The sequence below is a fragment of the Psilocybe cubensis genome, chromosome 1 (genome assembly GCF_017499595.1).
Source record: "Psilocybe cubensis strain MGC-MH-2018 chromosome 1, whole genome shotgun sequence".
NCBI classification, from domain to species: domain Eukaryota; kingdom Fungi; phylum Basidiomycota; class Agaricomycetes; order Agaricales; family Agrocybaceae; genus Psilocybe; species Psilocybe cubensis.
The window spans coordinates 4,252,671-4,280,176 of NC_062999.1; the positions used below are offsets into that span (position 1 = coordinate 4,252,671).

The following is a 27,506-nucleotide window of genomic DNA, read 5'->3' on the forward strand; positions in this document are numbered from 1 at the left end:
CCTTCTTTCTGATCGTTATTTTGAATGCAAACTGAAAGGAGAAACTTTAACTGCCAACATGGTTGACCGTGACGTTTGACCTTACTAGTACAGTTAGAGTAACAACAGTTAGCCTACTACACTGAAATCTGACCAATACTCTTGGAACATTCAAAGATAGATTCATAATATTTGTGCAAATTATACAACTATCTTGGTTCAAACCATTTCAGTTGTCGACTGTCACCAGGCTTCACGCTTCAAAGCAAGCCACTGATAACGAGCCCTGGCCGCCAGCTGAGCTATTTTTGGTACGGTCACGTGCCTCTGTACACAAGCGAAAGTCCAAAGTTCAAACCACTGACTGAGTGGAGTGACCCACCAGTGTCTCTAGGATTGGAGTCACCCTGTGCCCTAACTTCCGAGATACTTCGGGAGGAGCGTCTCAGGATGCTCCCTCACTGGCTTCTAGGACGACTTTATTATTAAACTGCGTACTGAATTCTCGTAAATGCATGCCGAATCTACGCTGTGAGGCTCTTGATCAGCAAGGATGTCCTTGTCAGTGCTTGATCATGCGATGGCTCTGAAGGAAGCATTCATTCAATTGGTGTCAAACGTGGAGCCTATACGAAGGTACGCTATTTACGAATCTCCCATTCCATTTGCATTCCATTTACGTGGTCAAGTTTCCATGATATCTAGTGTTCATGTTCGGCTACCCAAATTTCAACAATCTACACGTTCTTGAAGTTCACGCAATAATCGTATTCTTAGGTCTTTGCCAGCTAAAATGACAGTCGTGCTTTCAGAGAGTCCTGCAAATTGTATATAAGGATGTTGTGTACGCGATTCTACTCAAGTACATCTATACTGCTGAAATCCAGAAATCGATGTCTATCTACGGCACTCTACCTTTAAACCATGATGTCGACGCATCAGGGTCTTTGTCCCTCACCGTGCCATTTTCGATTCCGGAATCTCAGTTCAAGCCAACGCTGTCTGCCTTTTACCATTCTGCAAACTCCAAAGTTTCCACACTGGGTAAGGGATGGACCCTGATGGGTATATCTACCGTCGAGCGCACCCCCGCTACCGTGGCCCAAGATGGAGCTCGAGGTCAGCTATGGTTTCATGATAACGTTGTCCCTGGTCTCATGTTTCTACCAGGTGTGGTTGGTTATAATGACAAAGATTGTTTCACCTTGGACGGCCAGAGACTCATCAAAATCGGTGACACGCAGGAGAACAAGACCGAATACCGATTCGAGATTGAACAATGGACGCGAGTTTTTGCAATTGGCGACAACCTCGCCAACCCTACTTCCTGGGAACAACATCTTCCTGACGGAACCATCAGAATGTTTGGGAGCACCGAGGTCAGCACCAATTTTTCTGAGACTTTGTATGAGGTTAACATTTTTCTGTAGGATTCCAATGTCAAAGCAGATGGTCACAAGGATGGCTACACTCGCGTCTGGTCCATTAATGAAGCTTCTGATCCATTCACGAACTACATCACCTTTGAATACACGAAACCCAGCAATGGTACAGTTTATCCCAAGCGCATATCCTATGGCGGGAATCGTAAACTCAGCATTTCGCACCGAAAACGGGTTGCTTTTACCCATGAAAAACGCGATGACAAAATAACCGAATACCTTGGTGGCTACAAAATTCAAACTGAAAAAAGGCTCAAGGAAATACGCTGCATCATCGGAGAGGCACCGACTTGGGAACCTCCTAAATGGAAGTATCAATTCGACTACGATTATGCCCCTTTGACTGGAGTCTCTCGGATTCGTGTTTTAACTTTAGTCGATTCTCTGCAAGACTTAAAGGTCGAACCGCTCAAATTTGACTGGAGCGATGGAAATCCTGTCGTATTCGACTCTAGCAAAGACGTTTCTACGTTTTCTCGCGAGGGAATAATTGATGCCTTTCATATCGACGTTAATGCCCAAGGTTTTAGCGACATGGTTATCGCATCCGAACGCAAAAATCCCGATAATGAAGATGCGCCCGAACTTTACCTTGATATCTACCTTTCTGATTCCCAAGGAAAGGTTTCCGAAACGCCCACGAAAGGATCTGGCTTTACAGGCCTATCTAACCCACAGTCCTTGTTGGCAATTGATGCTGATGGCGACGGGAAGGCCGATCTTGTACGTATACTCCCATTCCAGCTTGCGAGAACCAAACCTGACGTTTAAATATAGCTTCATATTGTCTCGTCTGCCTCTGCATATGTGATCACAATCTTGCTTTCGAACGAAGATGCAACCGATGCAGACAATAAATTCAATAAATATGAAAAACAACAGTCAACCACGTTTACTCCTGAGATTATGGGAGGGAGTTTCCACGCTGGTGATTTTGAGGTACAGTCGCGTTCGGTAGCTGTCCCTCACTTGGGACAACGTATTGATATTCTTACTAGGGAAATGGCAAGATCGGACTCGTCTATATCTACTTGACTACACAGGAATCTTCTCCAGACGTCCAGCAAGTTCATTTCGTACAGTTTACTTCAGATGGAAAAGCTTTGACTGCAAAAGATGTCGCAAAGGGCCCTTCGTCCGCTTCAATAACTAGTAAGGATATTCACGTTGTTGTTGGAGATCTTGACGGTAATGGGTAAGACTTTCCTGTATATATTTCTTTATTCGTTCTTTGATGCTTGCAAATGTTACCAGCACCGATGATATCTTTATCCTTGCTCCAGCGACTTCTACCCCTGAAGATGGCTGGATGATCTACTTTCTCCAATCCAACAATGGTACACTCAGCTATCGGGAAGACGACCCCTTGAAAGACGCTGGAAAGTCTGTACCTCGAGTCTCCAATCCAAACATATTCCCATTCAAAGCGGACTCTGATGGAAAAACTGGCTTGCTTTTCGCATCAGCAACCAGTGATAAATTTTTAAAACTCCAACTCCTTCGCAGCATTGGGAATTCCGCACTCTTGCCTGGTGAACCGATTGCAACTCAAGCCAAATATAGTGACCAAGTTACTGTCGCTACTTTGATTCAGAGGATGGCAGAGGTTGTCAATATTGGAGGAGAAGATGATAACAAAGTCCTCTCTGTTTTCAAGTTTGACGGCGAAAATTTTCAACAGATTCCAAATGTTACTCAGCCAGCCGATTTCGGTGTTCTTTATGTTCGTTGCGCGGATCTACGAGGAATTGGACGGTCCGACTTGCTTTTCTACTCTCCCGGCGATGAAGGCCGCGTCATTGCTCGGGTTCTACCATGCTCAGGTTCTCAGCCATTGGATAATATCACCACCTTCCGTAATGGTCTCGGAGGGTACACAACAGTCAGTTACGGTCCTCTTACAGATCCCGCTCTTTACACCGCAAGCGATATAAAGTACTGCCGAGTTACTGCCCAAATGAATGGTACGGCCAATAACTCGACCTTTTCCATGACCAGTGGTACTGCTGGTTGCCAGCCAACGGAATCATCACGTTCGAACCTTGTTTATTTCCCCTCCTTCGTTGTTCGCGATATCTCTTCAAAGTATGACACAGATAATCCGGTGACGGTCAACCAATTTAGTTACACTTACTCCAACGCAGAGATATCCTTCGACGGTCGTGGGTGGCTGGGGTTCCAGACCATAACGAAGTCGGATGGCATCAGCAAAATTCTCGAATTAACGGAATACTACCAGTCTTTCCCCTGCACCGGTAGGGTAAAGCTTTCTCAGAAAAGGGATAGTGAGGATATTGCACATATAGTGGACCTTGGTAAATCAGAATACACGTGGACTAGCAAGCAGGTCAACAACGAGAAAAATTATACCATTCAACTCGATGCAGTAAAGGAAACCTATTACGAAGCTGGAGTTCAAGCATACGATGTGGACGTCGCCTATACCTACGACGACTATGACAATACCCTATCAACTACCATAACCCCTTCTCAACCCAACGCCTCCGTTCTTTCAATCGAATCAACTTACGATGCGCCGAACTCCAACGCGCGATGGGTTGTGGGAAATAAGCGAACGGAGGACACCAAGCAGGCGGATAACTTTTTACGTCGCCTCACCCAAAGTTACACCACAGATACTTTCGCTTGCAAGGAAAGGAGCCATTGGGTCCGGGAAGACATTTGGTCGACAACGAACTACACCTTCGACGACGCAGGATATCAAAAGGAGATTACAGGCCCTTCCTCTTCCCGTCAAGAATTCGCCTACAATTCCACGTATACAACCGTTACAACGAAGACCCATACAGGGACCAAGACTACCACTGATGAATCTTCGGATGAGCCTGTTACCGTACCAATCACTCTCGACGAGATTACCGAGTATGACCCAGCCACACTCTTACCTTTAATGGTGGAGAAACCGAATGGTGTTGTCACGAAATTTCAGTACGACGTTCTCGGTCGTAAAGTTGCAATTTCACAAGGTCCGGGCAAGGACAGTGTCAGCACCGTCGAGACAACTTCCTTCGCCATGGATGGTTCAAAATTCATTGAGACCCGCCAAATTAGCAATGGCCTTGCTGGCACTGACGCCGCCATGCGGAAGGAAATATCATACTATGACGGCTTCATGCGATCGCTCTCTGTGCGGAAATCAAGGCCAGACCGCCTTGACGAATACATTTGCGTTGACACTGGGTATGACAGTTTGAATCGTAAAGTTTCACGGTCGAGGGAATACCTTTCTACCTCAGAACCTCCTGCTCTTGATCAGCAATTCCAGTACACATATGACAAAAACTCTCGCCTGATAACAGAAGTCTATCCTGCAAACAAATCGGGCGGACAGAGCGTCACACATAACCTCAAATATTCATGCGAGGCAGGAGTCCCGAAGATTACTGAAACCCTGTCCGTTACATCGTCTGATGGAGGCTCCGCCGCTGACACTGGATCCATAAGTCGTGAATTGGCCGTCATTCCCAATGCAGATGATCCTTCTGTTGGTAATTTTGTTAAACTCTGCGTTGCCAAAAGGCAAAATGAAAACCTTCAAACTGTCGACACCGTATATGATGGAGTTGCTCGCCCCATCGAAGTCACTGATTCGTCTTCCCGTGTAAAGCTTCTCTTGAAGTACGATGGCCTTTCGCGTCAGGTCGAGAGAGAAATCGTCCAGCTTGCCAAACCGCCAGGGGATGGAGAAAAAGACTCTGATGTCACATTCAGCCACTTCCGCCTTACATTTGACGATACTAACCTCAGTTCCACACTTCTAAACGTCCTTACAGGCTCATCTATCACTTCCAAGACCGACTTCAGTCGCCGGCTCATCGAAAAATCTACAACTGATGAAACCATCACCTTCGATTATGATGCGGATACGTTGTCAAAGGGGAGGCTCAGCTCAGTTAAATCCAACCAAGGTATTGAACACAGCTTTCTGTACGACAATCGGGGGAACCATTCTTCTACCACTCTCAAAATTGATGGCCACGAACTCCAGACAACGTTCACTTGGACCGAGACTGGACAGTTGAAGACAACCAACAATCCAGACGGAACTTCGATTTTGCAGGAATATTACCCTGATGGTTTGACGGCAAAAACGATCTCACTATCCAAAGGTGATGCAGTTAAAGCCTCTGTCAACTTTTCAGGTCTCGAGAATGCGTTTGGGCTGCCTTTGACTCGCTTATTTGGGAATAAAATTACATCCACAATCACAGTTTCTGACAGCGGAATGCTTAGCGCGGACACGCTTACTCTCGCGGATACTGAGAAACCCTTGTTAGAGCAGCAGTGGGATTACGATCCGTTCAACAAAGTCGCAACTGGTAAGATCGGTGATAACAATTTGGCTTACGAGTACGACAAAGCTGGTAAGGTCTTTCCACTGTGTATGTGATCTCTGATTAACATTTTCTATCAGGTCAACTTTCGCAATCTATCATTGGGAATATTACTACTGTGTATCAAGATGGGCTCTGTTTATCGGCAACCAATGATTCCAAATCTACCAAATTTACCAATAACGTTGATGGCTGGCAACTCAAATCGGTATTTGCTGACGACGATTCTCCGTTATACGAATACACGTACAGCACCGATGGCAAGACCTCAACGAAGAAGGCCGGTGATGAGACAACCACGCTGAATTACGATGCGCAGGACCGACTGACGGCCATAGTCGGCAGCTACACTGGATTTATATATGATTATGCGGGGCGACTCTTGAAGGCAACCGCAGCCACCGGTGAAAGTATCCTTTACGTCAACCCCGGATGCGAAATGAAGGTCAAGACAGGTGCAACACCCGATACAACAACTACAACATGGACGTCTTACCTAATCGACAAAGAGCGCCGCGCCTCCTATACTGAAGACCAACCTGTCGATGATGCCCCGGCTTCTGGAGTGGTTTACTACTTCCACACAGATCAGCTTGGGAGCACTGTTGCAGTATCGGACAATGCTGGCACCCTTGTGACCCAGTATAGGTATGATGCATTAGGAAAAGCAACAGTTTCCGGAGACGACCTTGCTCGATACAAATACTGCGGAAGGGAGCAATTTGGGACTTTGTATAACTTTGGAGCACGTTTCTACGACTTTGAGGCAAGTTTTAATTCATCGGTATACCCACGAGTTGCTTATCAAATTACAGACTGGGCGTTTTATGACCTTGGATAATCATCCTCTCGACATCGATAACATATCGCCCGGTTCCTTTAATCTGTATGGTTTCTCCCAAAACGATCCAATCAATTTCACCGACCTAAATGGCAATCGCGCCGTACCGACAGCTCATTGGTATGTTAATATCTCTCGCTCCTCCAAACGCCGTATTGAGCTCTTCAAACCAGGATTATTGATGGCTTACTTATTGCTGCTGGATTGGGTCTAACCATTGCTTCCATGATAACACTCAACCCACTCCTAGCTGTCGCAGGGGGAGCTGTGCTCAACAGTGGTCTCAGCGGATTTGTCACAGATGTCGCCGCGTCAGTGGACAACAGCAGTGATACCGGATCGTGGCTCTTCCAACTTGGTCTTGGGGCTGTCATCGGAGGTGTTTTTGGAGGCGCTAGCATTGGTCTCAACCTTGGTATTCGCCATGGCACAAAGGCATTGCTTTCCGCTGGGAGTCGTCAGATATTCAAGCATGCTGTGATCCAGAATTCGTTTAATATACTTGCTGAAGCCGGCCTTGGTGCGGCGGGTGGTGCTGTTCAACAGGGTCTAACAAACTTGTATCAGGGAGATCCGATTGGTAAAGACGTCGGATGGTCAGCTACATTGGGGGCTATAGCTGGCTTGGTTGTAGCTGGAGGTTTGATGGGTAAGCCAGGGTTCTTTTCATCGTTGTAACCACATAGTTCCTGAGCGTTTTCTAGTTGGGCAAAGCAAATGGGGGCGCGTTGCGTTAGCGGGACAACGAGCTAGCGATCGAATTCTGTCCTCTGCGAGAACTGGGCTCCCTAATCTACGCATGCAACTGGCGCAAGGGCGATTCGTGAATTCATCTGTTGTTCGGGATGCGCCTATCGAGATCTACTATATTTCCAGGGGTATACATTTCACAGACATTGACGGTTAAGTTGAGAGGGCCCTCATGACTGTGTCATCATGTCAATGTTTTTAGCAGGTCCGGGAATTTGCACAGTGTAGAAAAATTGTACAAGAAACCTTAATGTTGTTGAAATCCTGGCTTGCTAAAGACGCGTTTATGGCACTTTCGTGGCAGATACTGAACGAGTGAGATTGGAATCTTAAATAAAAGTGACGGTCCGACTAGCAAGAGAGGGGCAGTAAATCCCAAAATAGAATCGGGCCATGGATCAAAGTTTGCACATTTTTCTCAGCACCTCATGACGTTGAGTCATTATATAGGCGGCGGCCTTCAAAATTATTCTGCCTGCTTGAAACCTTCTCTTTACCACCCAGGAATTGTTATTTTCCAGGATAATCATTGAAACGTTTACCCCTCACTCGCCGGCGGGTGCTCTCGTTGCCAACACCAGGTCATTCAACAGTCATTCATCTCACATGAAACGGATAGAACGCGTACCCTCTATGCTCCAATCTCTGCCCGTGGAGATTCTCCTGCATGTTTTCTCGTTTCTTGAACTCCAGCCATACTTAATTTCCCATGGCGTCTGTAAAGACTGGCAGCGTCTCCTACCATTGACTGAACTTCATCCAATTCGCCGCCGCATGCTAGAGCTTTACCAAAAGATTATATCTACTCCGAATTTTGAAAAGACGCGCCCTTGGACGCTGGATAACATGCAACCGTTTGATAGGCAGACTTATATTGATGGACTCCTCACACAGTACCCCGTCATTCCTGCAGAATTCCGAATGTGGATTCTCGAATGGCCTAACTGCTTAGCCATTGCGTGCACATGGCCCTCCCTTCCTGTTCTTCGTTATAGATGGCACGCCAATCAACGAAGACCCGGCGTCAATTGGCTGGGATACGTTCCTACCAACCCTCACCTGTCTGCAGTAGTTTATAGAAGTGGCACTCCGGATGTGAAGGTTATTCCTGCTCTCTTAATATGGAGAGAAAACTCCATCACTAATTGGCTGATATTTGACCAAGACGAACCCGACCTTTTTGGTAGGATATATGCCACCGATTTCATGGAAGGCGAAAGCTCAGCAGTGATACCATATCCTGGGCAAGATCCATGGTATACCAACGAGCCGTATCCAGATTGGATTGCCTACATGGAGTATCTTTGGGAATGTACTGTCAGCGCATTGGAAATAAACCCAACATACGAGCTTCCTGACCGACCACCAATTCTACCAGTTGTAGTTTGCTACAATATGGCATGGGATACCACTCTTCCTACCTTTCCATGGGCACAACGTGATGACGTTTTGAGGCTGGCACGCAATCCGCAAATCCATTAAACCCCACGTATCCTTGTGGCCTACTTTAACTTCCAACGAGTAAGTCTGGATCACTTAGGATGCGAGTAACTTTGTTAAACCGCCTGATAATTACAGTCGATCCGAACCATAGCCATAAGATTAATGTTTGGATTGATTATACCTCCGGCCTCCCGAACAGGCAAGGTTTACATTATGGTCATTATTCAACGAATGTGAATTATCGTTATCGAAGTACGAGTTGGTCAAACAGTGGCTTGATGTGTGATTACTGTTGAACGCAGAATTGCTATCGCTGGGTCTTTACAAACATGCGTCGCAATCAAGCCGCACTTAGACTTCAAGCTATGACCACTGCTTGGACAACTGTGATAAACGGTTGTAGTCATACTGCTGAGCGTGAGAGCTGAGTACTGGAAATTAACTAGACAAAAGCCAAGTAATTGTGATAGTAAGGGCAGTGAAAACTGGGGAATGGCAAACACCTGAAGAAAACCTGAACATAATAATCACGTGGAAAACCAGTAGGAAAGGAAATTCATCTCAAACTGCAACAACGACAGCAACACCCAAGTAACACCATCAACCCTGACGTTGCCAATCGATACACACTTTTAGAACTTCTTCTCTGGTTAAGATGTCTCTTCAGCGTTCAATGCCCGAAGTGCCGATAGAACAGATCTGTTCGATATCCAATTCTTTCCAGGCCACTCGCAAGGAACCTCTAGTTCTCGTTCCCTGTTTGGTCGCCCACGAGCCCCAGCTCATTGAACCACTGGAAATAGAAAGCACCTCGCATGCCCCTATTACGCTTCAGTCTCTACCCATGGAGATTCTCCTGCATATTTTTTCGTTTTTTGAACTCAAGCCCTATATAATTTCCCATGGCGTCTGTAAAGACTGGCAGCGTCTCCTACCATTGATCGAACTTCATCCCATTCGTGGTCGCATGCTAAAGCTTTACCGAAAGATTATATCCACACCCAATTTCGAAAAGACGCGTCCTTGGACGCTGGATAACATGCAACCGTTTGATAGGCAGACTTATATTGATGGACTCCTCACACAGTACCCCGTCATTCCTGCAGAATTCCGAATGTGGATTCTCGAATGGCCTAACTGCTTAGCCATTGCGTGCACATGGCCCTCCCTTCCTGTTCTTCGTTATAGATGGCATGCCAATCAACGAAGACCCGGCGTCAATTGGTTGGGATACGTTCCTACCAACCCTCACCTGTCTGCAGTAGTTTATAGAAGTGGCACCCCGGATGTGAAGGTTATTCCTGCTCTCTTAATATGGAGAGAAAACTCCATCACTGATTGGCTGATATTTGACCAAGACGAACCCGACCTTTTTGGTAGGATATATGCCACCGATTTCATGGAACGCGAAAGCTCAGCAGTGATACCATATCCTGGGCAAGATCCATGGTATACCAATGAGCCGTATCCAGATTGGATTGCCTACATGGAGTATCTTTGGGAATGTACTGTCAGCGCATTGGAAATAAACCCAACATACGAGCTTCCTGACCGACCACCAATTCTACCAGTCGTGGTTTGCTACAATATGGCATGGGATACCACACTTCCTACCTTTCCATGGGCTCAACGTGATGATGTCTTGAGACTAGCACGCGGTTGGCAAGGTCATTAAGGCTCACGCATCCTTCTGGCCTACTTTAATTAACTTCCAACAAGTAAGTCTTGATCACTTGGGATGTGAGTAACTTGGCTAAACCGCCTGATAGTTACAGTCGCTACGAACCATGGCGGTGAGATTAATGTTGGATATGATTGTACCCCTGGACTCCTCTGGACTCCCGAACAGGCCAGGTTTACATTATGGTCATTATTCATCGAATGCGAATCATTGTTATCGATGTACGAGGTACGAGTTGGTCAAACAGCGGCTCGATGTGTGATTACCGTTGAATGCAGAATTGTTATTTACTTATCGCTTTCTTGCTGATATCAACGGTTCTAATCTAAACATTTACATTTACGCTCTACAGACGGTGGGTTTTTACAAGTGGCATGCGTCGCAACCAAGTCACAACTTAGACTTCAAGCTATGACCACTGCTTGGACAACTGTGATAAACGGTTGTAGTCATACTGCTGAGCGTGAGTGCTGAGTACTGGAAATTAACTAGACAAAAGCCAAGTAAACGTGATAGTAAGGGCAGTTAAAGAAAACCCAAAAAAAACCCGACGAAAACTGAGAAATGGCAAACACCTGAAGAAAACCTGACTCACAGTGAAGATAATAATCACGTGGAAAACCAGTAGGAAAGGAAATTCAACACCAACTCAAACTGCAACAACGACAACAACACCCAAGTAACACCATCACCCTGATGTTGCCAATCGATACACACTTTTGAAACTTTTTCTCTGGTTAAGATGTCTCTTCAGCGTTCAATGCCCGAAGTGCCGATAGAACAGATCTGTTCGATATCCAATTCTTTCCAGGCCACTCGCAAGGAACCTCTAGTTCTCGTTCCCTGTTTGGTCGCCCACGAGCCCCAGCTCATTGAACCACTGGAAATAGAAAGCACCTCGCATGCCCCTATTACGCTTCAGTCTCTACCCATAGAGATTCTCCTGCATATTTTTTCGTTTTTTGAACTCAAGCCCTATATAATTTCCCATGGCGTCTGTAAAGACTGGCAGCACCTCCTACCACTGACTGAACTTCATCCAATCCGCCGCCGCATGCTGGAACTTTACCACAGTATTATATCTACCCCGAATCATGAAATGACGCGCCCATGGACGCTGGAGAACATGCAACCGTTTGATAGACAGACATACATCAACACACTCCTTGCCCAATATCCCGTCATTCCTGCAGAATTCCAAATGTGGATCCTCGAATGGCCTAACTGCCTTGCTATTGCATGCACATGGCCCTCCCTTCCTGTCTTTATCTCTAGATCAGATGGTTGTCAACGAAGACCTGGTATCAATTGGTTCGGATACGCTCCTACCTGCCCTCACCTGTCTGCAGTGGTTTATAAAAGTGGCACCCCGGACGTGAAGGTTATACCCGCTCTCTTGATATGGAGAGAACATGTCATCACTGACTGGCTCGTATTTGACCAAGACGAACCCGACCTTTTTGGTAGGGTATATGTCACCGATTACATGGAAGACGAAACCTCGGCAGTGATACCATATTCTGGGGAAGATCCATGGCGTATTAACGAGCCGTATTCAGACTGGATTGCATATATGGAGTACCTATGGGGATGTACTATCAGTGCATTGGAACAAAATCCATTATACCAACTTTCTGACGACCCACTGATTCTACCTAAGATTGGGCTCATCAGAAACCAGCACCCTTACGTAATCAATGGGCTTGGCGCCAAGAGCGGCCAAAATCCAGCTCGAAAAAAAAATCAAAAGTTATGTTGACGGAAAATGGTTTCAGACAAAAAGTTTAAAAAAAAAAAATTCATAAATGTGCATATACAATCCTTACTACTAGCCTTTATGCCCACAATAATAGAATTACACCTCAGAGGTCAAATTGTAGTCTCTGGAAGTCCATAATGAGTCTGAGAGGTATTACTTAGGCGTGACTTATTGTCACGTGTGGTCACGTGTACCATTATATAAGCGGCCAAAAGAACATTGTCAAATTTTCGAAAATCTCCCAAACTCGAGAAAACACCATTTCTGACGTGTTAGACTAAAAAAAAAGGAAAAAAATTAAAATCTTTATAACTTCTTGAGATCAAAATTTTTTTGAAAAAAAAAACCACAGATGTGTTCAAAGAAGCATAACCTACATATCTGTGGTTCAAAAATGTAGAATAGTGTGAGTGCAGAAGGGTTGAAAAGGTTCGGAGGTAAGCCAACTTTTGCTTACCTAAGGGGGTGCTGGTTCCTGATGAGCCCAATCTTACTGAGGTTTGGTTCGATGGCACGTGGGATGCTTCACTTCCTACATTTCCATGGAGTCTGCGCGATGATGTTTTGAGGCTGGTACGTAAACGACAAAGGCGATAACCTAATTCAACGTATAATGAGTAAGTCTTGATCGTCTAGGTTCTGAACAGACGGGGTTTACGTTTTGGTTATTGTTCAATAAAATTGTGATACCTCGCTCTCGATGCATGATGAGAGTGGCTCCATATTTAATAATTATTGCCCACAAAAATACTATTTATGTAACGCTGCTGTCTGTCCGAACACAGCAGTGACACTCAAACCGGTAAGGTAAAAGAACCAATTAAGAAACGATATGTTTCTTAATCATGGACAGTATATATACAGCAGAAACGGTAGAGTAGTAAGGCAGCAGGCCTACAATTTACGTGGTGCCCCCTTGTTGATATTCATAGTTTTAATCTAAATTTCCATCCTCAACAGACAGGGAGTCTTTTAAAATCGCATAGCGATTAGTCTTCAAGCACAGACCACCTGGATGACCGGGTACGGGTTAGTTACACTGCAAAGTACTGAGTACTGGAAATCAGGTATGCTCTCACCGTTTCTTCTGACTGAAATCGATAATCCAATATTTCTGAAGTAAACGATGAAATTTCTATTCTCATGTCTCCTCGTCCTTCGCGAAGTAATTTGCAAACAAACACCATGATAAACGGTTGATAAACGGCCAGGCATTGACCTCGGTACATTGAATATTCTTTTGAGTAGACTGGCTACCCTCCAGGTGGGATTACTTTCTTTGTTATCTGAATTTGGCATTCCCGGATTGGTAGATTCCGACGCTTTCCGTGTCCGCGACGAGATGGACAATGCATCACATGACGCACCATCCATGAGGAAAGAAATTCAAACCTGAGCGTTCTCTCACCAACCAACCACCACGTTGCAAATCGACGAAGGCAAGAAAAAGGCCTTCAAAGCTCTCTGATCAAACTCGTCTCCTCAGCATTCAGAGGTTGAATTATCAATGGGACAGATCTATTCAATGCTCAATACTTTCCAGGCCATTCGCAAAGCTACTGTGCTTTTTGCCCGCCGTTTGCTCTTTCGCGACCATCAGCTCATTGAGCCACCAGAGATAGAACGCACCTCACATGTCCCTATTACGCTTCAGTCTCTACCCGTGGAGATTCTCCTGCATGTTTTCTCGTTTCTTGAACTCCAGCCATACTTAATTTCCCATGGCGTCTGTAAAGACTGGAAGCGTCTCCTACCATTGACCGAACTTCATCCAATCCGTGGCCGCATGCTAGACCTTTACAGAAGGATTATGTCTACTCCAAATTTCGAAAAGGCACTTCCTTGGACGCTGGATAACATGCAACCGTTTGATAGGCAGACTTATATTGATGGACTCCTCAGACTGTACCCCGTCATTCCTGCAGAATTCCGGATGTGGATCCTCGAATGGCCTAACTGCCTTGCTATAAGATGCACATGGCCCTCCCTTCCCGTATTTCGCTCTAGATGCCATGACTGTCAACGAAGACCCGGTGTCAATTGGTTAGGATACGCTCCTACCAACCCTCACCTATATGCAGTAGTTTATAGAAGGGGCACCCCGGACGTAAAGGTTATTCCCGCTCTCTTAATATGGAGAGAAACCTCCATCACTGATTGGCTGATATTTGACCAAGACGAACCCGACCTTTTTGGTAGGGTATATGTCAACGATTTCATAGACGGCGCAACCTCAGCAGTGATACCATATCCTGGGCAAGATCCATGGTATATCAACGAGCCGTATCCAGATTGGATTGCCTACATGGAGTATCTATGGGAATGTACTGCCAGCGCATTGGAAGTAAACCCATTACTCCAGCTTCCTGACGAACCACTGGTTCTACCAATCGTGGTTTGCTACAATATGGCATGGGATACCACACTTCCCACCTTTCCATGGGCACAACGTGATGATGTCTTGAGGCTGGCACGCAACCCGCAAAACCATTAAACCCCACGAATCCTTGTGGCCTACTTTAATTAACTTTTGACCAGTAAGTCTTGATCACTTAGGATGCGAGTAACTTGGCTAAACCTCCCGATAATTACAGTCGATCCGAACCATGGCGGTGAGATTAATGTTGGATATCGTTGTACCCCTGGGCTCTGAACAGACAGGGTTTACATTGTGGTTTTTATTCCATGAAAATAATTCATCATTATCGATGTATGAGTTAGTAGGACAGTAGCTCGATATGTGATAATCATTGTACACAACATTGCTATTTACATATTGCCATCTTGCTGCTATCAACTGTGCTAATCTCAATGTTTATGTTCAGACGATGGTGGTTCTTTATTAAACTGCGTGGCAATCAGTCTTCAAGCTCGGACCACTTGGACAACTAGAAATGGGTGAGTCACACTGCTGAACGCTGAGTACTGGAAATTAGGCATGCTCTCACCGTTTCTTCTGACTGGTAGATATCCGGGCCTAGGGCCCGGGAGGCATCGACAATTCGCAAGCCAAAGATTTCGTTGCACCTACCTTTAGCACGCATACTGCAATTGGTGCAGAATGGTATTGCCGGCCGGCCTTCGGACTTGCTTAAAGTAAGCGACACAATCTCAATCCTTTTGGTTTTTTGACCTTTGCGAAGAAAATCCCGAGCAAACTGCATAATAAACGGCCAAGCAATGACCTCGGCACACTGAGTTGGTCTTCGAGTGGTCTGGCTGGTCTCCGTGAGATGAAACTCTGTGGGTTGATTCTCTGTGAGATGAGTGCCTACATAAATCAATGCTTGTCGGTAGAGGACGTTCATATCCCGCTCTGCGGGTGTGAGCCGTGGTTCAACGGCGCGGAGATGGGCCGTCTGTCCGTAATGGACAGGGATCTCATCCTTCATATTTGCCTCAACGATGCAGAAGGAGCTGTAAGGGAGACTTTCGAGACTTCCACGGTTGGCAATATGTATGTCCATATATCGCTCTAGAGAGTTTCGTAAGTCCTGAAGTCGGTCGGGCCCTGTCGATCTGATAGCTGGTTGGTGAAGACTGTACGCCACAGAACCCATAATCTCGAGGTAGAACTTGTTGTCAGAAGGAGACTCCCTCTCTGACAGAAGCTGCCGGAAGTACGAGGGTATCAATCCTTGCTTACTGTGGTGATGAAAGATGCGTTCGAGATAGTCGGTCTCTATGGGTATAGTTGAATCAAGATCAGAGGGAAGCTCGACTATAATCAATACTCATCAACTGGATTTCTTAAGAATAATATGGTGTATACTTACGTCGTGGATATTTGTCCGGATGAAGAAGAGTTTTGTTCAAGTTTTTCTGTAATTCCTTCACATTGAGGAGGATAGCGCTAAATCGTTGCTCGCGGAGCCTCTCGACGGCCTCAGCTGACAGAAATCAGAAAAACGAATTTATTGGATGAATGTTGCATACTTTTGGGAACTTTGAGCTTCTTGGGCTTTGGTGGGTTTTGGACAGGGACACCAGTATCGTAATCATCATCGTTTTCCAACATAATCGGAGAAAAAAACTCGGACAGTGGTGTCGATGGAGGTGGAAGTTCAGACATTTGGAAAAGATGTAAGCGAAGCTAGGACTTGTGCATCCTAGAGCAAACGCATAGCGCTTAAATAAATTCAGGAGATGGCATATGTGAGGCAACTACGTGTTTTGTTTATCTAGATGGATCTGACAGATGGTAAGTTTTTGAAACGCCACCCAAGGATTTGCTGCTGGAGCACAATAATGGGCCCAACACGTTCATATGTTCGTTGTCTTATGGAGTAATCAGATGTTCTACGTCCAGAAGGCGAGAGCACAGGTGTATAAAACGAGGTCAGCTTGATAATTGCGACCGGTCGGGGATTCTCGCTTTTTGCGGCCCGGGGAAAGCTCCCAACGGGCGCTTAAAGATGAACAGATATGAAAGGTTTTAGGTAATGATACCGGCATATGTATCTTCAAAGGGTAGTATACGCATCGAATGAATGATAAGGCCTGCCTATGTAGTACGGAGACAGGAATCGGTCGTAAATGTCTTTTTTACTTGTTATACGTGCCAGATTTCACCAACGCCCACAAATCAGCCTCATTCTAAACACGTTCCTGATGTAGTATAAATAAGTTGACGAGTTCGCGACTTTTAGTTTTATTCCACCAGATTTCGGCATAATCCTGACGTTGTGTGTAATCCCTGCACCACTGAGTCTCAGGTGCTTCTGTGCTCCATAATAGCACATCAGATGAAGAGCCGAGTCATATCTCGGGGTGGTTTTCTCAAAGCGACTGTACATGCAAGGCGACTTATTGGATCTCGAAGCAAAGATAATCAGTGATGAGAATGAGGAGAAACATGATGTTAATCGCCTCTGCCTCTTCATTGATTCCGGCATTCTGAGAAGTAAAAAGTATTCCAGCATTCCAAATGCACAGCTCAAGTCGAATGTCGACCTGAAGCTTCAATCTTGTCGCAGCGGGGACCTTCAGATTGGTTAATGGTCGCCATGCTTGCACGGTACACATGAGCCGCCTGGTGCGACTGCAGAGAGGCAGCGAGGCTGTACAAAAGCTATTATTTTTTTTATTTCACAGGATAAGATAGGGCTCGCTTCGTAGTTTTACCTGTTGGTTGATGTAGAATCGAGTCACTGGAGCTGTAGGATATTTCAAAATAAAACAGATCTTCTAATCGGGCAAAGATCCTTTGAATATACGGGCGTGCGTTTTGGACCAGGTAGTGAGTTGCTTGAAGGAGACACTGTCAGTCGCCACTCGGTTAAATCCACCTTCGTCCCGTTTGCGCCAAGCCTGCCTACATCCTTCAGTGGCGTTTTCCTTCTTCTCGAGGCCCTAGACCCAGTTCTCACTAAAAATATTCGCTACCCTCATGGTTAATGACTCGAGTCGAAGTCCTCCGTGTTGGTCATTTGTGTCTCGCCTGGAAACATCATGGTAGTCAGAAGTGAGCATCCTATCTATTTTAGTTTTTCTCATACCTGTTGTCCTATGATTACACGTTTCCTATACCTTTTTGGTGAGGAGGTTCCTTATCCTGAAATGTAATGTAATTGGATTAGTAGCTTGGGGGGACGAAGACTCGCGCCGAATCTGGGGCATGCGGTGGAAGACAAACCTCGCTTGCTAATGTGCTGCGTATAACTCTCATCACCCAGCCGGTAGTGTTTCAAGCTGATTGCTCTCACCACTGTAGTGGAGCAAATTATTACAAAGTGAAATCGACGAGCATCGGAACCGGAGCGAGGAACGAATATTATCAGGTACAAGTCACATTATGGCAAACGCGACACAAATCGTACACAAATTACAAAGCATTACGACAGCATTAAAATTAATTATAACCAACACGAGACCAGCGTATGAGTGCCGCAGAAACTACACAAGAATTGCGATATACCGAGTTGCTGAAATGATTAACTGTGTGATACTATGCAGGACGTTTCCATCACTGGCAAATAATATTTAACCGACATGGTTCAGAACAACCGCAAATATCAGGCGAATTAACGATAACTCGCATCCTGAATGAGGTGATCAAGACTTACGAGTCTTTGGAAGTTAAGTTAGTAAGGCACGAGAGTGGAAGCTGGTGATCCCATGCCAGCCTCAAGACATCATTTCGCAAACTCCATGGAAACGTAGGAAGTGAACCATCCCATGTTTGATCGAATCCAACCACGACAGGTAGAACGAGTGGTTCGTCAGGAAGTTGGTGTAATAGATTTAGTTCCAATGCACTGACAGTACATTCCCATAGATATTCCATATAAGCAATCCAGTCTGGATACGGCTCGTTTGTACGCCGCGGATCTTGCCCAGGATAGGGTATCACTGCAGAGGATTCCATTTCCATGAAATCGGTGACATATACCCTACCAAAAAGGTCGGGTTCGTCTTGGTCAAATATCAGCCAGTTAGTGACGACGTGCTCTCTCCATATCAAGAGAGCAGGTATAACCTTCACGTCCGGGGTGTCACTTCTATAAACTACTGTAGATAGGTGAGGGCAGGTAGGAGCGTATCCCAACCAATTAACGCCAAGTCTTCGTTGATGATTTTCCGATCCAGACCAAACGACAGGGAGCGAGGGCCATGTGCATCTAATAGCAAGGCAGTTAGGCCACTCGAGGATCCACATTTGGAATTCTGCAGGAATGACAGGATATTGGGCAAGGAGTGTGTTGATGTATGTCTTTCTATCAAACGGTTGCATATTCTCCAGCGTCCATGGGCGCGTCATTTCATGATTCGGGGTAGATATAATCCTGTGGTAAAGTTCCAGCATGCGGCGGCGGATTGGATGAAGTTCAGTCAGTGGTGGGAGACGCTGCCAGTCTTTAGACACGGCATGGGAAATTATGTAGTGCTTGAGTTCAAGAAACGAAAAAATATGCAGGAGAATCTCGATGGGTAGAGACTGAAGTACTGAAGTGTAACAGGGATATGTGAGGTGCTTGGTGGTTCGACGGGCTAGTGGTCGCGAAAGAGCAAACGGCGAGCAAGACCCACAGAATTGCGAATACCCTGGAAGATATTGAACATTGAATAGATCTGTCCCATTAGTACCTCGATCTCTGAGAGACGAAGAATGGTTTCGACCAGAGGGAAACTCTGAAGGTCTTTGTCGATTTGCAACGTGTTGTAATAAGAAAATGCTCAACATGAGTTATTTTTGGATTTTTTTTTCCTTCACGATGATCCATGTGACTCCGAGTCATAATCTCATTGTTCGAGTGACAATTCGACTTTTTTTTTCGTGGTAAGTTTGGCTTTTGTCTGGTATATTTCATGATGGTTGCACAAGGATTATTGAATAACGAATAATGTCTTTCTTACAACAACCACGACATTAAGAATGCTTATCCTTGAGTTTTTTTTTGGGTCGCTGGCAAGGCTGGTACAAAGGGTAGCACCATCAAGAAAGATCAAGACACCTACCAAGAGTACCTGCCTGCTCCAGAGTCCATGTCAAGGAGGTAAACAATACTCATTTGTTACAGGCGACCTGACATGGTTAATTATTACGAAATTTCTGTTTAAAGTGTACCAATTTCAAGACATCATTAAGAAACACCCATGGAAAGCCGAATTGTTAAAACTTAACTGTGTTATATTATGCAGGAAGTTATCATCATACAATATTGTAGAAGGAACTTGATGACATTTCATATCACAAAGTCTCCCAGCCTCCGGAATCCATACTGCTTTCCAGTTTTCTAGCGACCATGCTTGGGATCCCATGAGAGAGCCAAGTTTTACGAATCACCTCCCATCGTGCGTGGTGTAAAAATTGTCTGCGGCCGCGCCTACTGCGTGTCAAACCTTGTTAGCAATGAAAAAAGGTAAGTAAAGAGACAGTCGACCTTACCTCATAGATAGATCGACTTCGCCATGCGCATCGAGGTAGGGCGAAGGCGTAAATGTGCCATTACCGTTATTCAGGTATAGCACAGAACATCGCTTAACGCAATAATAAATTCCAATAGTACCTCCGCATCTGAATCGGACATCAGTATCTAGAGCAAATCTAAAGAGGTATGACATACTCTCGAGTATGCATATTGCATTCTCCCCGATTGTTGTAATCCTCATCAATACAACAACTGCTCTGAAGGCATACCGTCGATCCACAAATCAAACATATAGCCGCATCGCTCGGGAAAGTTTCGCAATTCACACACATCAACGCCTTATCCTGACGATTGAATAGGCTATCCAATACCAGAGGCAGTCTCGCCAGACGGTACGCCACAGGGTAATCCAAAAGTATACCGCAATTTATCTGGCCGGCTGCATGAGAATGTCCATAATGAGCACACCAACCCGAAAGCGCATTTTGGAGAGTATCTTGACGAGGAAGGTCAGACAGGGGAGGAATGTCCAGCATTGTTAAAAGGCGAGTGTACTCGCAGACGTCATCTGTGCTGAATATCGGCGTTGGGAACGAGTGTGGTAAAACGGTCCGACAGAGGATGGCCGCACGACGGAGGAATGGTAAAGTGAAGGCGTAAAGTAGTTTCTCAATCCTAGCCTCGGTAAATGTTTCAAAGGCATAAATGGCCGTGCGCTCGAATAAAGGTGAATGTCGAACGACTGACATAAAGAACATACGGATATCACCAAAAATATCCTCATGCGACCTTTGCGTCAATGGTGTTGTGTTGTGATTCCGCAACTTGTTGAGAATGTAAACAAGACCAATGACAGTGCGGGCCAGGCACGCATAATACGCCAGCACGAGCACATGCCGAAGCATCTCAGGAGCCACAGCAGCCGTTTCCACCAGAATCGTAAAGGGGTCTCTTAGAAGAAGCGGGTAAGAGAATGACGTCAGTGAAGAACGACTCCATTCCGGTAGTAGTCTTTTGATGATTGCTTGTCGAACAGCATCTCGTCCTTCGTCTGGCCGATTCCTGAACTGGAGTGCGACGAGCTTGGTCAAGCAGGCCAAGAGACCCTTAATCATCCTCGTCTGAGATTCTGAGATCGCGTCGACCATCATAGTCCCTTTCTCAGCACCCAAATTCGAAGTATCTACTCCAACACCTCTCTGGGAAATCTCCATTGCAGCTATGGTATACCCCACCAATTCCTCAGGAAGATAAATGCCAGCTCCTCGTTCCGAGTTCTCTGGTTCCATGCGGTCACGAAGATGCCTTGTTTGCTGTGAAATGGATTTGGATATCACCATTACGGTGTCGAGCATCTTTCCTCCATCAGCAGGATCGGGTCTGTCTCTTTCAGCATTTCTCCTGATAACAGTAGCATATCCCGAGTCTTGAGCACTCCAGAACACAAACTCTCCTGTACCATTACGAGACTGAAGCGAATCCAACAGTGGATCGGGTTTGCTCTTCAGAATATGGATACCCGCCGCTCTTATCCAATCCGGAAACGGGACTGGATTGAGTTGAGTTCGAGTGTCAGGCTGCGTTACCGGAAGGATGACATTGCCCAAGCTTTTACAAAGGGGGCAGATAAACTCTTTTCGAGGGATGCATTCCGGGTGATTGCGCGTCGCCTGCGTCCGATGTCGCTGCCTGATAGAGACACTATATACCTGGAAGCAGTCTAAATGCATTAAGTGACTGCAGACGGAGCTATGTAGCCCAAACCGTGTATAGTTTAATGGGAAGCCTTCGAAGTTATGGGATGTGGAACGAGCATCCAATAAGTCTGCTTGAGGTGGTGGGAATGAAGTGACGGTTGGAGCGCTTGGGGTAATGCCAGGAGAGTTTGGGCTTGTGCTAGCAGTGCGATCCAAGGAAAGGGGGGCCGTTAAGACTTCGTTGAGGTAACTGCCTTGTGTGTCAGGATGTCGTCGTATCATTCTACTCGGCTGAATCAATCCAAGAGATCCAAACGGTTTTCCAGACGCAGCACTCAAGTTGGTCAAGTCTTCTTGACATACGATGCATGTTCCAAACAAAACTTCTTCGTCTTCATCGGATCCATCTGCGCCAACCATACTGGAATCACCATCACCACCGTCACTGTCGTCTTCTGAGCCGGAATCCATGCCTTGTCCGAACATGCTCGCGAAGCTCGCTTGTTGTGCCTTCATCTGAAGCATAATCGCTTCTTGGCGTTTTTTCGCAGCCTTCTTCCTCTGCTCGTCTTTGTCGATGCCAGCAGACCGAGGACCATTGCCACCGGAATTTCCCGCAAGATTCTCTTCTCCACGAATTCGTCGAATTTCATCGGGGATATGAGGCTGCATTTTACTAAATATCCATTCCACTCGTGCCTTGTACAGTTTGGCGTATTTGTCGTGACTTCCGAGCATGGATAGCACCTCAATGAGAGTCTTTCCTTCCAACACCTTTTTGGATGCAAGAGTACTGAAGCCTTTAGGACGTTCGACCATACCGAGCATGATCATATGCAAAGCTTGGTCGAGGATAGCTTCTGCTGAGGGTGGCGATGGTCCTGCAGTTCCTGAATCAGTGACAACAAGAACGTTCCAAATGGCGTAGAACATTATTTGCATCATAAGATCTCTCTCCCAGACGTCACTAACGCCTTTGTACGGGCCTTCTGTAACGCCAAATGGTTTTGGAGTCAAAACAACCTCCCACTCCTTCTTACCCGTGCGCTTTTCAATTCTTTTCCTCAAAACATTCTCGACCTCCTCTCTGCGATTCCGTGTGTAGTGATAAAAGAATGGATTGACCTCGTCGTACGCCTCGTCCTTAAGCTCATAGAGGCCGGTTTCATTAGGCCCTTCAGGTGGTCGGAAGTTGGCAACTTCGCGCAACATTCCTTCGAAAGATGGGTCGTCAACCAAGCGCTCTGCAACACGTTTAACAAGGTCTGAAAAGCTACATGGACCCATAGCGAGGGCATGAACAATTTCCCTCCTAATGGCAAGGTGCATTGGCATTTTGCTGGCGTTGGCGTTTTCGCTCAAAATGGTGATGAGCACGTAGAAAACCTCCTCCACCATGCTTCCGAGTTGAGTCCCTTCGTACTGAGATTGCAGGTAAGACCCAGAGAAATACCCAAGCAGACCGAAGCGATCTAAGATAGAGACAATGACGAGGTCGGAGGGAATGATGACAAGGGCAGTTTGGAGAATGAAAAGATCTTGATCATAGCACAATTCTCGAAGCATGTAATCTCTGTAATGCAATAATTGACCGCGAATGGCGAATCCATTGCGAACCCAAAGCCCTGTCCGTATTTGAGCAATCATAGCCAACACTGCAATCAAATAGTTACAGTTCATCAAAATTATAAATAACAAAAAAAACTTACCTCTCAATGGGAAATCGATAATCGTCAGGATAGCTTGTTCGCTAGCGCCACGTCCGAACACTTCCCTTATTCCTCCTGTAATCCCTACACTCTTTAGTTCTTCCTCGCCCAGAAGGTCGACGTGTTTGAGGAGCTCAGCTAGGAGCCAGTGTAAGGCATGATGGAAACTAACCCAGCCCTCTGAAACATCAAATTGAAGTGTATTATACCGTTTGCCTCCAAATTCAACCTGGTGAAAAGTGGGGGCGGAAAATTTTGTGCGATCCAGACGATCTTCCGCCAAAGTGCACACCATTAGTATCTGGTGTACTACCGTCCCGATAGCGCTGATCAATTCGGCTGTAGTAGACTTCCCAAAAGCCTCCCCAAACACTTTGATTACTCTACTCAGGCTGAGAGTGACGTTGAAGACGCTGATCCACGCATCGGTTTCATATTCAACATGTGTCTCGACCGCCCTTTTGTTGGGGTTTAAACACATGAAGAGTCTACATGTTGATGCAAACGCAACAAGATATGAAGGATTATGGGCGATTAGATCCTGAACTTGGGAAGTGTGCGCCAGGTATCGAAGATCGCTGAATACAGGCATGAACCTCTTAGATTTGAATGGAAACGAATCGACATCTATAGTGCCCGTTGCAGGGGGCATTATTGCTGCTGAAGCTCCCACTCCTGCACCCACAGACGGAAACCCGACAGAAGAAGTTGATGATGGAGGGGATGTAATACTAGATGGGCCTGCATATACAATTCGCTTTTCAACTATCCTGTTGGTGAAGAAACTGGTGATGATGGCTAGTAACCTTTGCACAAGTTTGTGATTCCGGGCGATATGACCCGACACAGAGGGAACCGTAAAAAGCTGAAGAGCAAAGTATTTTATACTCGTTTCAGCTTCGCGGTCAACCAGCAGGTATGCATCGATTACTCGATGATAGATATTGGCAAAATGTCCAGCTAAAATTTGGTCAGACCTTGAAGATAGAGTGGAAGAAGAAATAATTTACCGATAACTAATTTATGTGCTCTGCTCACTGATATCACTGACGCATAAACCTCCTTTAAGCTTAATCTTGGACGCTTCCAGAGCCTTGTTTGGTACAGAAGAAGTGTATCCAATCTTGTAGCGTTAGGTATTTCGGAATCCAGGTTTAACGCAGTCGGTGGTGTCATATGCTTTGTAAAAGCGTCTCTCCGTCTGGGACTGAGCAATTCAGCCGCCAATGCTTCCCTAATGACCAACATATCCGTACCAAGTCGACTCCGAGTCAAATCCAATAGCCACTCAATAATCACTCCCACAACCTGTTCGCAAAACGTGTCGTAGGCTCTCCGGACCGTTACGCCTAGGTCAATTTGGGTTATAGCCTGAGCTGTCTCAAGCAGTCGCGTAATGTTCGAGTTCGTGTCGATAATTTCCCGTCCTTGCTCATCTATTTTTCGAACCAGAGCGGCTGCATCTTCATGTGTCCGGTTCGTCAGATCGATTAGAATCTTGGTGACTTCGTCATAGGAATGTTTGTCGTCGTTCCACAGGACAATGCAATATTGATCCTTCATCATTGGGTCTGCTGAAGGTTGTAAACGAAGATCGGCCTCATTGGCGGGTACTGTCGGTTCATCAGGTGAATAGTCTAGAGTGTCCAGGAGGAAGTCCAATGCAAAACCAATCGTTCGTCGCATGCAGTCCTTAAGATCTGGAGGAACGGCCACACGAAACGAGTAATTAGGCGCTGGTGGCACTTCGTTCGGTAATGGTTTCAGTATGACTCGAGGCGTAGTATCTTGAGGATCTCCAGGTTTTGCAGGCGGATGGTGTGGACATTTAATATCCGTCCTCCATGCCTCTTCGTCTCCACAATCGCAGCACCCTCCAGATTGCTGGGCGATGAAGAAGCTGACGTTATGGGTCGAGTGATCCGTCGCATGAAAGCAACGGGAACACAGAACGCAACTATCATCTAATGCGCAATCTCTTCACATCCATTAGGACACACTCTGCATGTGCAGAACGTGAATGATTCTACGCACTTGCATCTGTAGCAACTTTCGCCTTTGTTGAATATATGGCTGCATGGCCTCCCGGGAACCATGGGGTCTTCCTTGCCCGCCCCAGCAAAGCCTACAGAGACTTGATACTCGCTCAGCAGAGTATGCGGCGGAACTTGTGATACGCCGCTAGGCAGAAAAAGATTTGGATATGTCCCCATAAATGCGATGTAAAGTTTGCTGATAATCTCTGCGCGTGCGGCCGGCGTGAACACATATTTCCTCGACCCAGGCATAATCTCCAAAGAGAAGCGAAGGTCAGATAAGAAATCGCCATGGTTGGACAACGGCCGCCTCGGTGGAAAGAATGATGAGAGTGCCGACATGGTCGATGGTTGTGGAAGACAGACAGACGCGTTACATCAGAGTCATAATACATCTTGAACCCGAATAATCATGACCTCCAATCAGACTCCGGCTTCCACCTCCCTCGCTGTACTTGCAGACCCTCCAATAAGACAAATAGATGGCGCAGTCATGGATTACTTTCTTATTGAAATGGTTGCAACTCTACGTGAATCGGCAGCTGTGGCTACGGCCCGTTCAAAAAAGATAGAACAAGAAATGGTGGACACCGGGCTAATTCCACCCCCTATGCCAGTCCCATCTTCATTGAAGAAAGATTCAGCTCGAGACTCTGTTACCAGTCTTACATCAAAATCAGGGAGCGCCAGTGGAAAAGGAGCTCTGGACGAAGAGGAAGAGCCTGTGCGGCAGAGATTAGAAGCAATTGGCATGCATGTCGGATCCAACTTTTCAGAACGGTTCGTTTCTTCCATGCGCTTTGGTTCTTGTTCCGGAATGCATTGACAATTCTCAATTTACTTAGATTGTGTCGAGATAGAGCTATGTTCTCTGAGACACTGGACGCCATCAAATTCATATGTAAAGACGTGTGGGCAGCCTGCTGGGACAAGCAAGTAGACAATTTGCGGACAAACCACAGAGTATGTTTTCAATCATGCCCTCAATCCTTATCTTAATTTATTTCCCTTCTGTAGGGTGTGTATGTCCTCCAAGATAACTCATTCAAGCCAATATCGCGTCTTTCGTCATGGGAATCGCGTGCCGATGCAATTAAACGTGCCCGTCTAGTGAGATCAGGCCGGTTGTCTATACGTGCTTTCGTGTATCTTAACCATACTTCCTTTAGTATGCAGCGATGCCTGCAGGCATTATTCGCGGTGCGCTTCAACGGCTAGGTTACACAGGAGCCGTCATTCCAGAAATCACATCAATGCCTCAGTGTAAGCTTTCGACTTATGAAATGGGTCAGGTCACTCACATTCGACTCTGCATAGGTACATTCCAAATCAAGCTACCGAAAGGCTCATAAATGTCCACTATGTCATATATACCATGTACGCCGCCTTTTTTATACCAACACCCAAAAGTGACTGATGAAAGGACCTTACGTAGGTTTTCACTTTTAGCACCAATGTAATTGCTCAATTATTTGTAGATGATTCGCAGCGACCAAGTCCAGACGATATCAGCTGCAAATGGCTCAAAGCGGTGCAACAAATTTAAATGTCATTCATCGATGCCCAAGCCTTACAGCCGAGGAACAGGATTGGTTATTTTAATCTCTGAAGCGTCCTTTCCCTCCCAATAACGTCCATGACATCCGCAACTGGTGGGCCATCCTATGACACCAGTTAGAACGTATAAGCGAGATTTGTAGATATCCAAATTTGTAACAAAAGGAATGGTTGCATCCTCACCTTCATGCCAGTCAAGGCATATCTCAAAGCTTTCATAAACAACTTATTCGATACTCCAAGTTGTTCCCGCTGCTTGTGTAAGAGATCCAGAATATCGAGATCTTCCCAAGGAACGGTTGATTCCTCGAGTTTAGCCTTGACGCTCTTGATAACTCGGTCTGGAAATACAAAATTCAATTGGGAAAATTGGTCAATAAATCTTG

At 45.8% G+C, this 27,506-nt stretch overlaps 7 protein-coding genes across 7 annotated transcripts; 5 read left to right on the forward strand and 2 right to left on the reverse strand.

The window, feature by feature from the left end:
* Positions 1–559: 559 nt before the first annotated feature.
* On the forward strand, positions 560–7,524 carry JR316_0001437 (tRNA3(Ser)-specific nuclease WapA; the record flags this gene model as incomplete). Its single annotated transcript, XM_047887241.1, has 10 exons — positions 560–615; positions 794–1,358; positions 1,410–2,144; positions 2,199–2,360; positions 2,420–2,616; positions 2,676–5,806; positions 5,857–6,560; positions 6,592–6,737; positions 6,791–7,266; positions 7,322–7,524. 10 exons carry the CDS (start codon positions 560–562, stop codon positions 7,522–7,524), a joined length of 6,375 nt encoding a protein of 2,124 aa, XP_047754987.1.
* A 449-nt stretch (positions 7,525–7,973) lies between these two features.
* On the forward strand, positions 7,974–8,849 carry JR316_0001438 (uncharacterized protein; the record flags this gene model as incomplete). Its single annotated transcript, XM_047887242.1, has 1 exon — positions 7,974–8,849. One exon carries the CDS (start codon positions 7,974–7,976, stop codon positions 8,847–8,849), a length of 876 nt encoding a protein of 291 aa, XP_047754988.1.
* Positions 8,850–9,483: 634 nt separating this feature from the next.
* Positions 9,484–10,485, forward strand: JR316_0001439 (uncharacterized protein; the record flags this gene model as incomplete). Its single annotated transcript, XM_047887243.1, has 1 exon — positions 9,484–10,485. One exon carries the CDS (start codon positions 9,484–9,486, stop codon positions 10,483–10,485), a length of 1,002 nt encoding a protein of 333 aa, XP_047754989.1.
* A 3,290-nt stretch (positions 10,486–13,775) lies between these two features.
* JR316_0001440 (uncharacterized protein) lies at positions 13,776–14,744 on the forward strand (the record flags this gene model as incomplete). Its single annotated transcript, XM_047887244.1, has 1 exon — positions 13,776–14,744. One exon carries the CDS (start codon positions 13,776–13,778, stop codon positions 14,742–14,744), a length of 969 nt encoding a protein of 322 aa, XP_047754990.1.
* Positions 14,745–15,108: 364 nt separating this feature from the next.
* On the reverse strand, positions 15,109–16,322 carry JR316_0001441 (uncharacterized protein; the record flags this gene model as incomplete). Its single annotated transcript, XM_047887245.1, has 4 exons — positions 15,109–15,138; positions 15,199–15,971; positions 16,027–16,140; positions 16,187–16,322. 4 exons carry the CDS (start codon positions 16,320–16,322, stop codon positions 15,109–15,111), a joined length of 1,053 nt encoding a protein of 350 aa, XP_047754991.1.
* Positions 16,323–19,940: 3,618 nt separating this feature from the next.
* On the reverse strand, positions 19,941–25,905 carry JR316_0001442 (E3 ubiquitin-protein ligase ubr1; the record flags this gene model as incomplete). The annotated part of the gene is made up of 7 exons (XM_047887246.1): positions 19,941–20,079; positions 20,139–20,267; positions 20,317–23,473; positions 23,528–24,184; positions 24,260–24,487; positions 24,538–25,505; positions 25,562–25,905. 7 exons carry the CDS (start codon positions 25,903–25,905, stop codon positions 19,941–19,943), a joined length of 5,622 nt encoding a protein of 1,873 aa, XP_047754992.1.
* Positions 25,906–25,975: 70 nt separating this feature from the next.
* On the forward strand, positions 25,976–26,915 carry JR316_0001443 (Trafficking protein particle complex subunit 6B; the record flags this gene model as incomplete). Its single annotated transcript, XM_047887247.1, has 5 exons — positions 25,976–26,343; positions 26,409–26,526; positions 26,581–26,673; positions 26,733–26,826; positions 26,881–26,915. The coding sequence occupies 5 exons, from the start codon at positions 25,976–25,978 to the stop codon at positions 26,913–26,915; spliced, it is 708 nt and encodes a 235-aa protein (XP_047754993.1).
* Between the last annotated feature and the right edge of the window lie 591 nt (positions 26,916–27,506).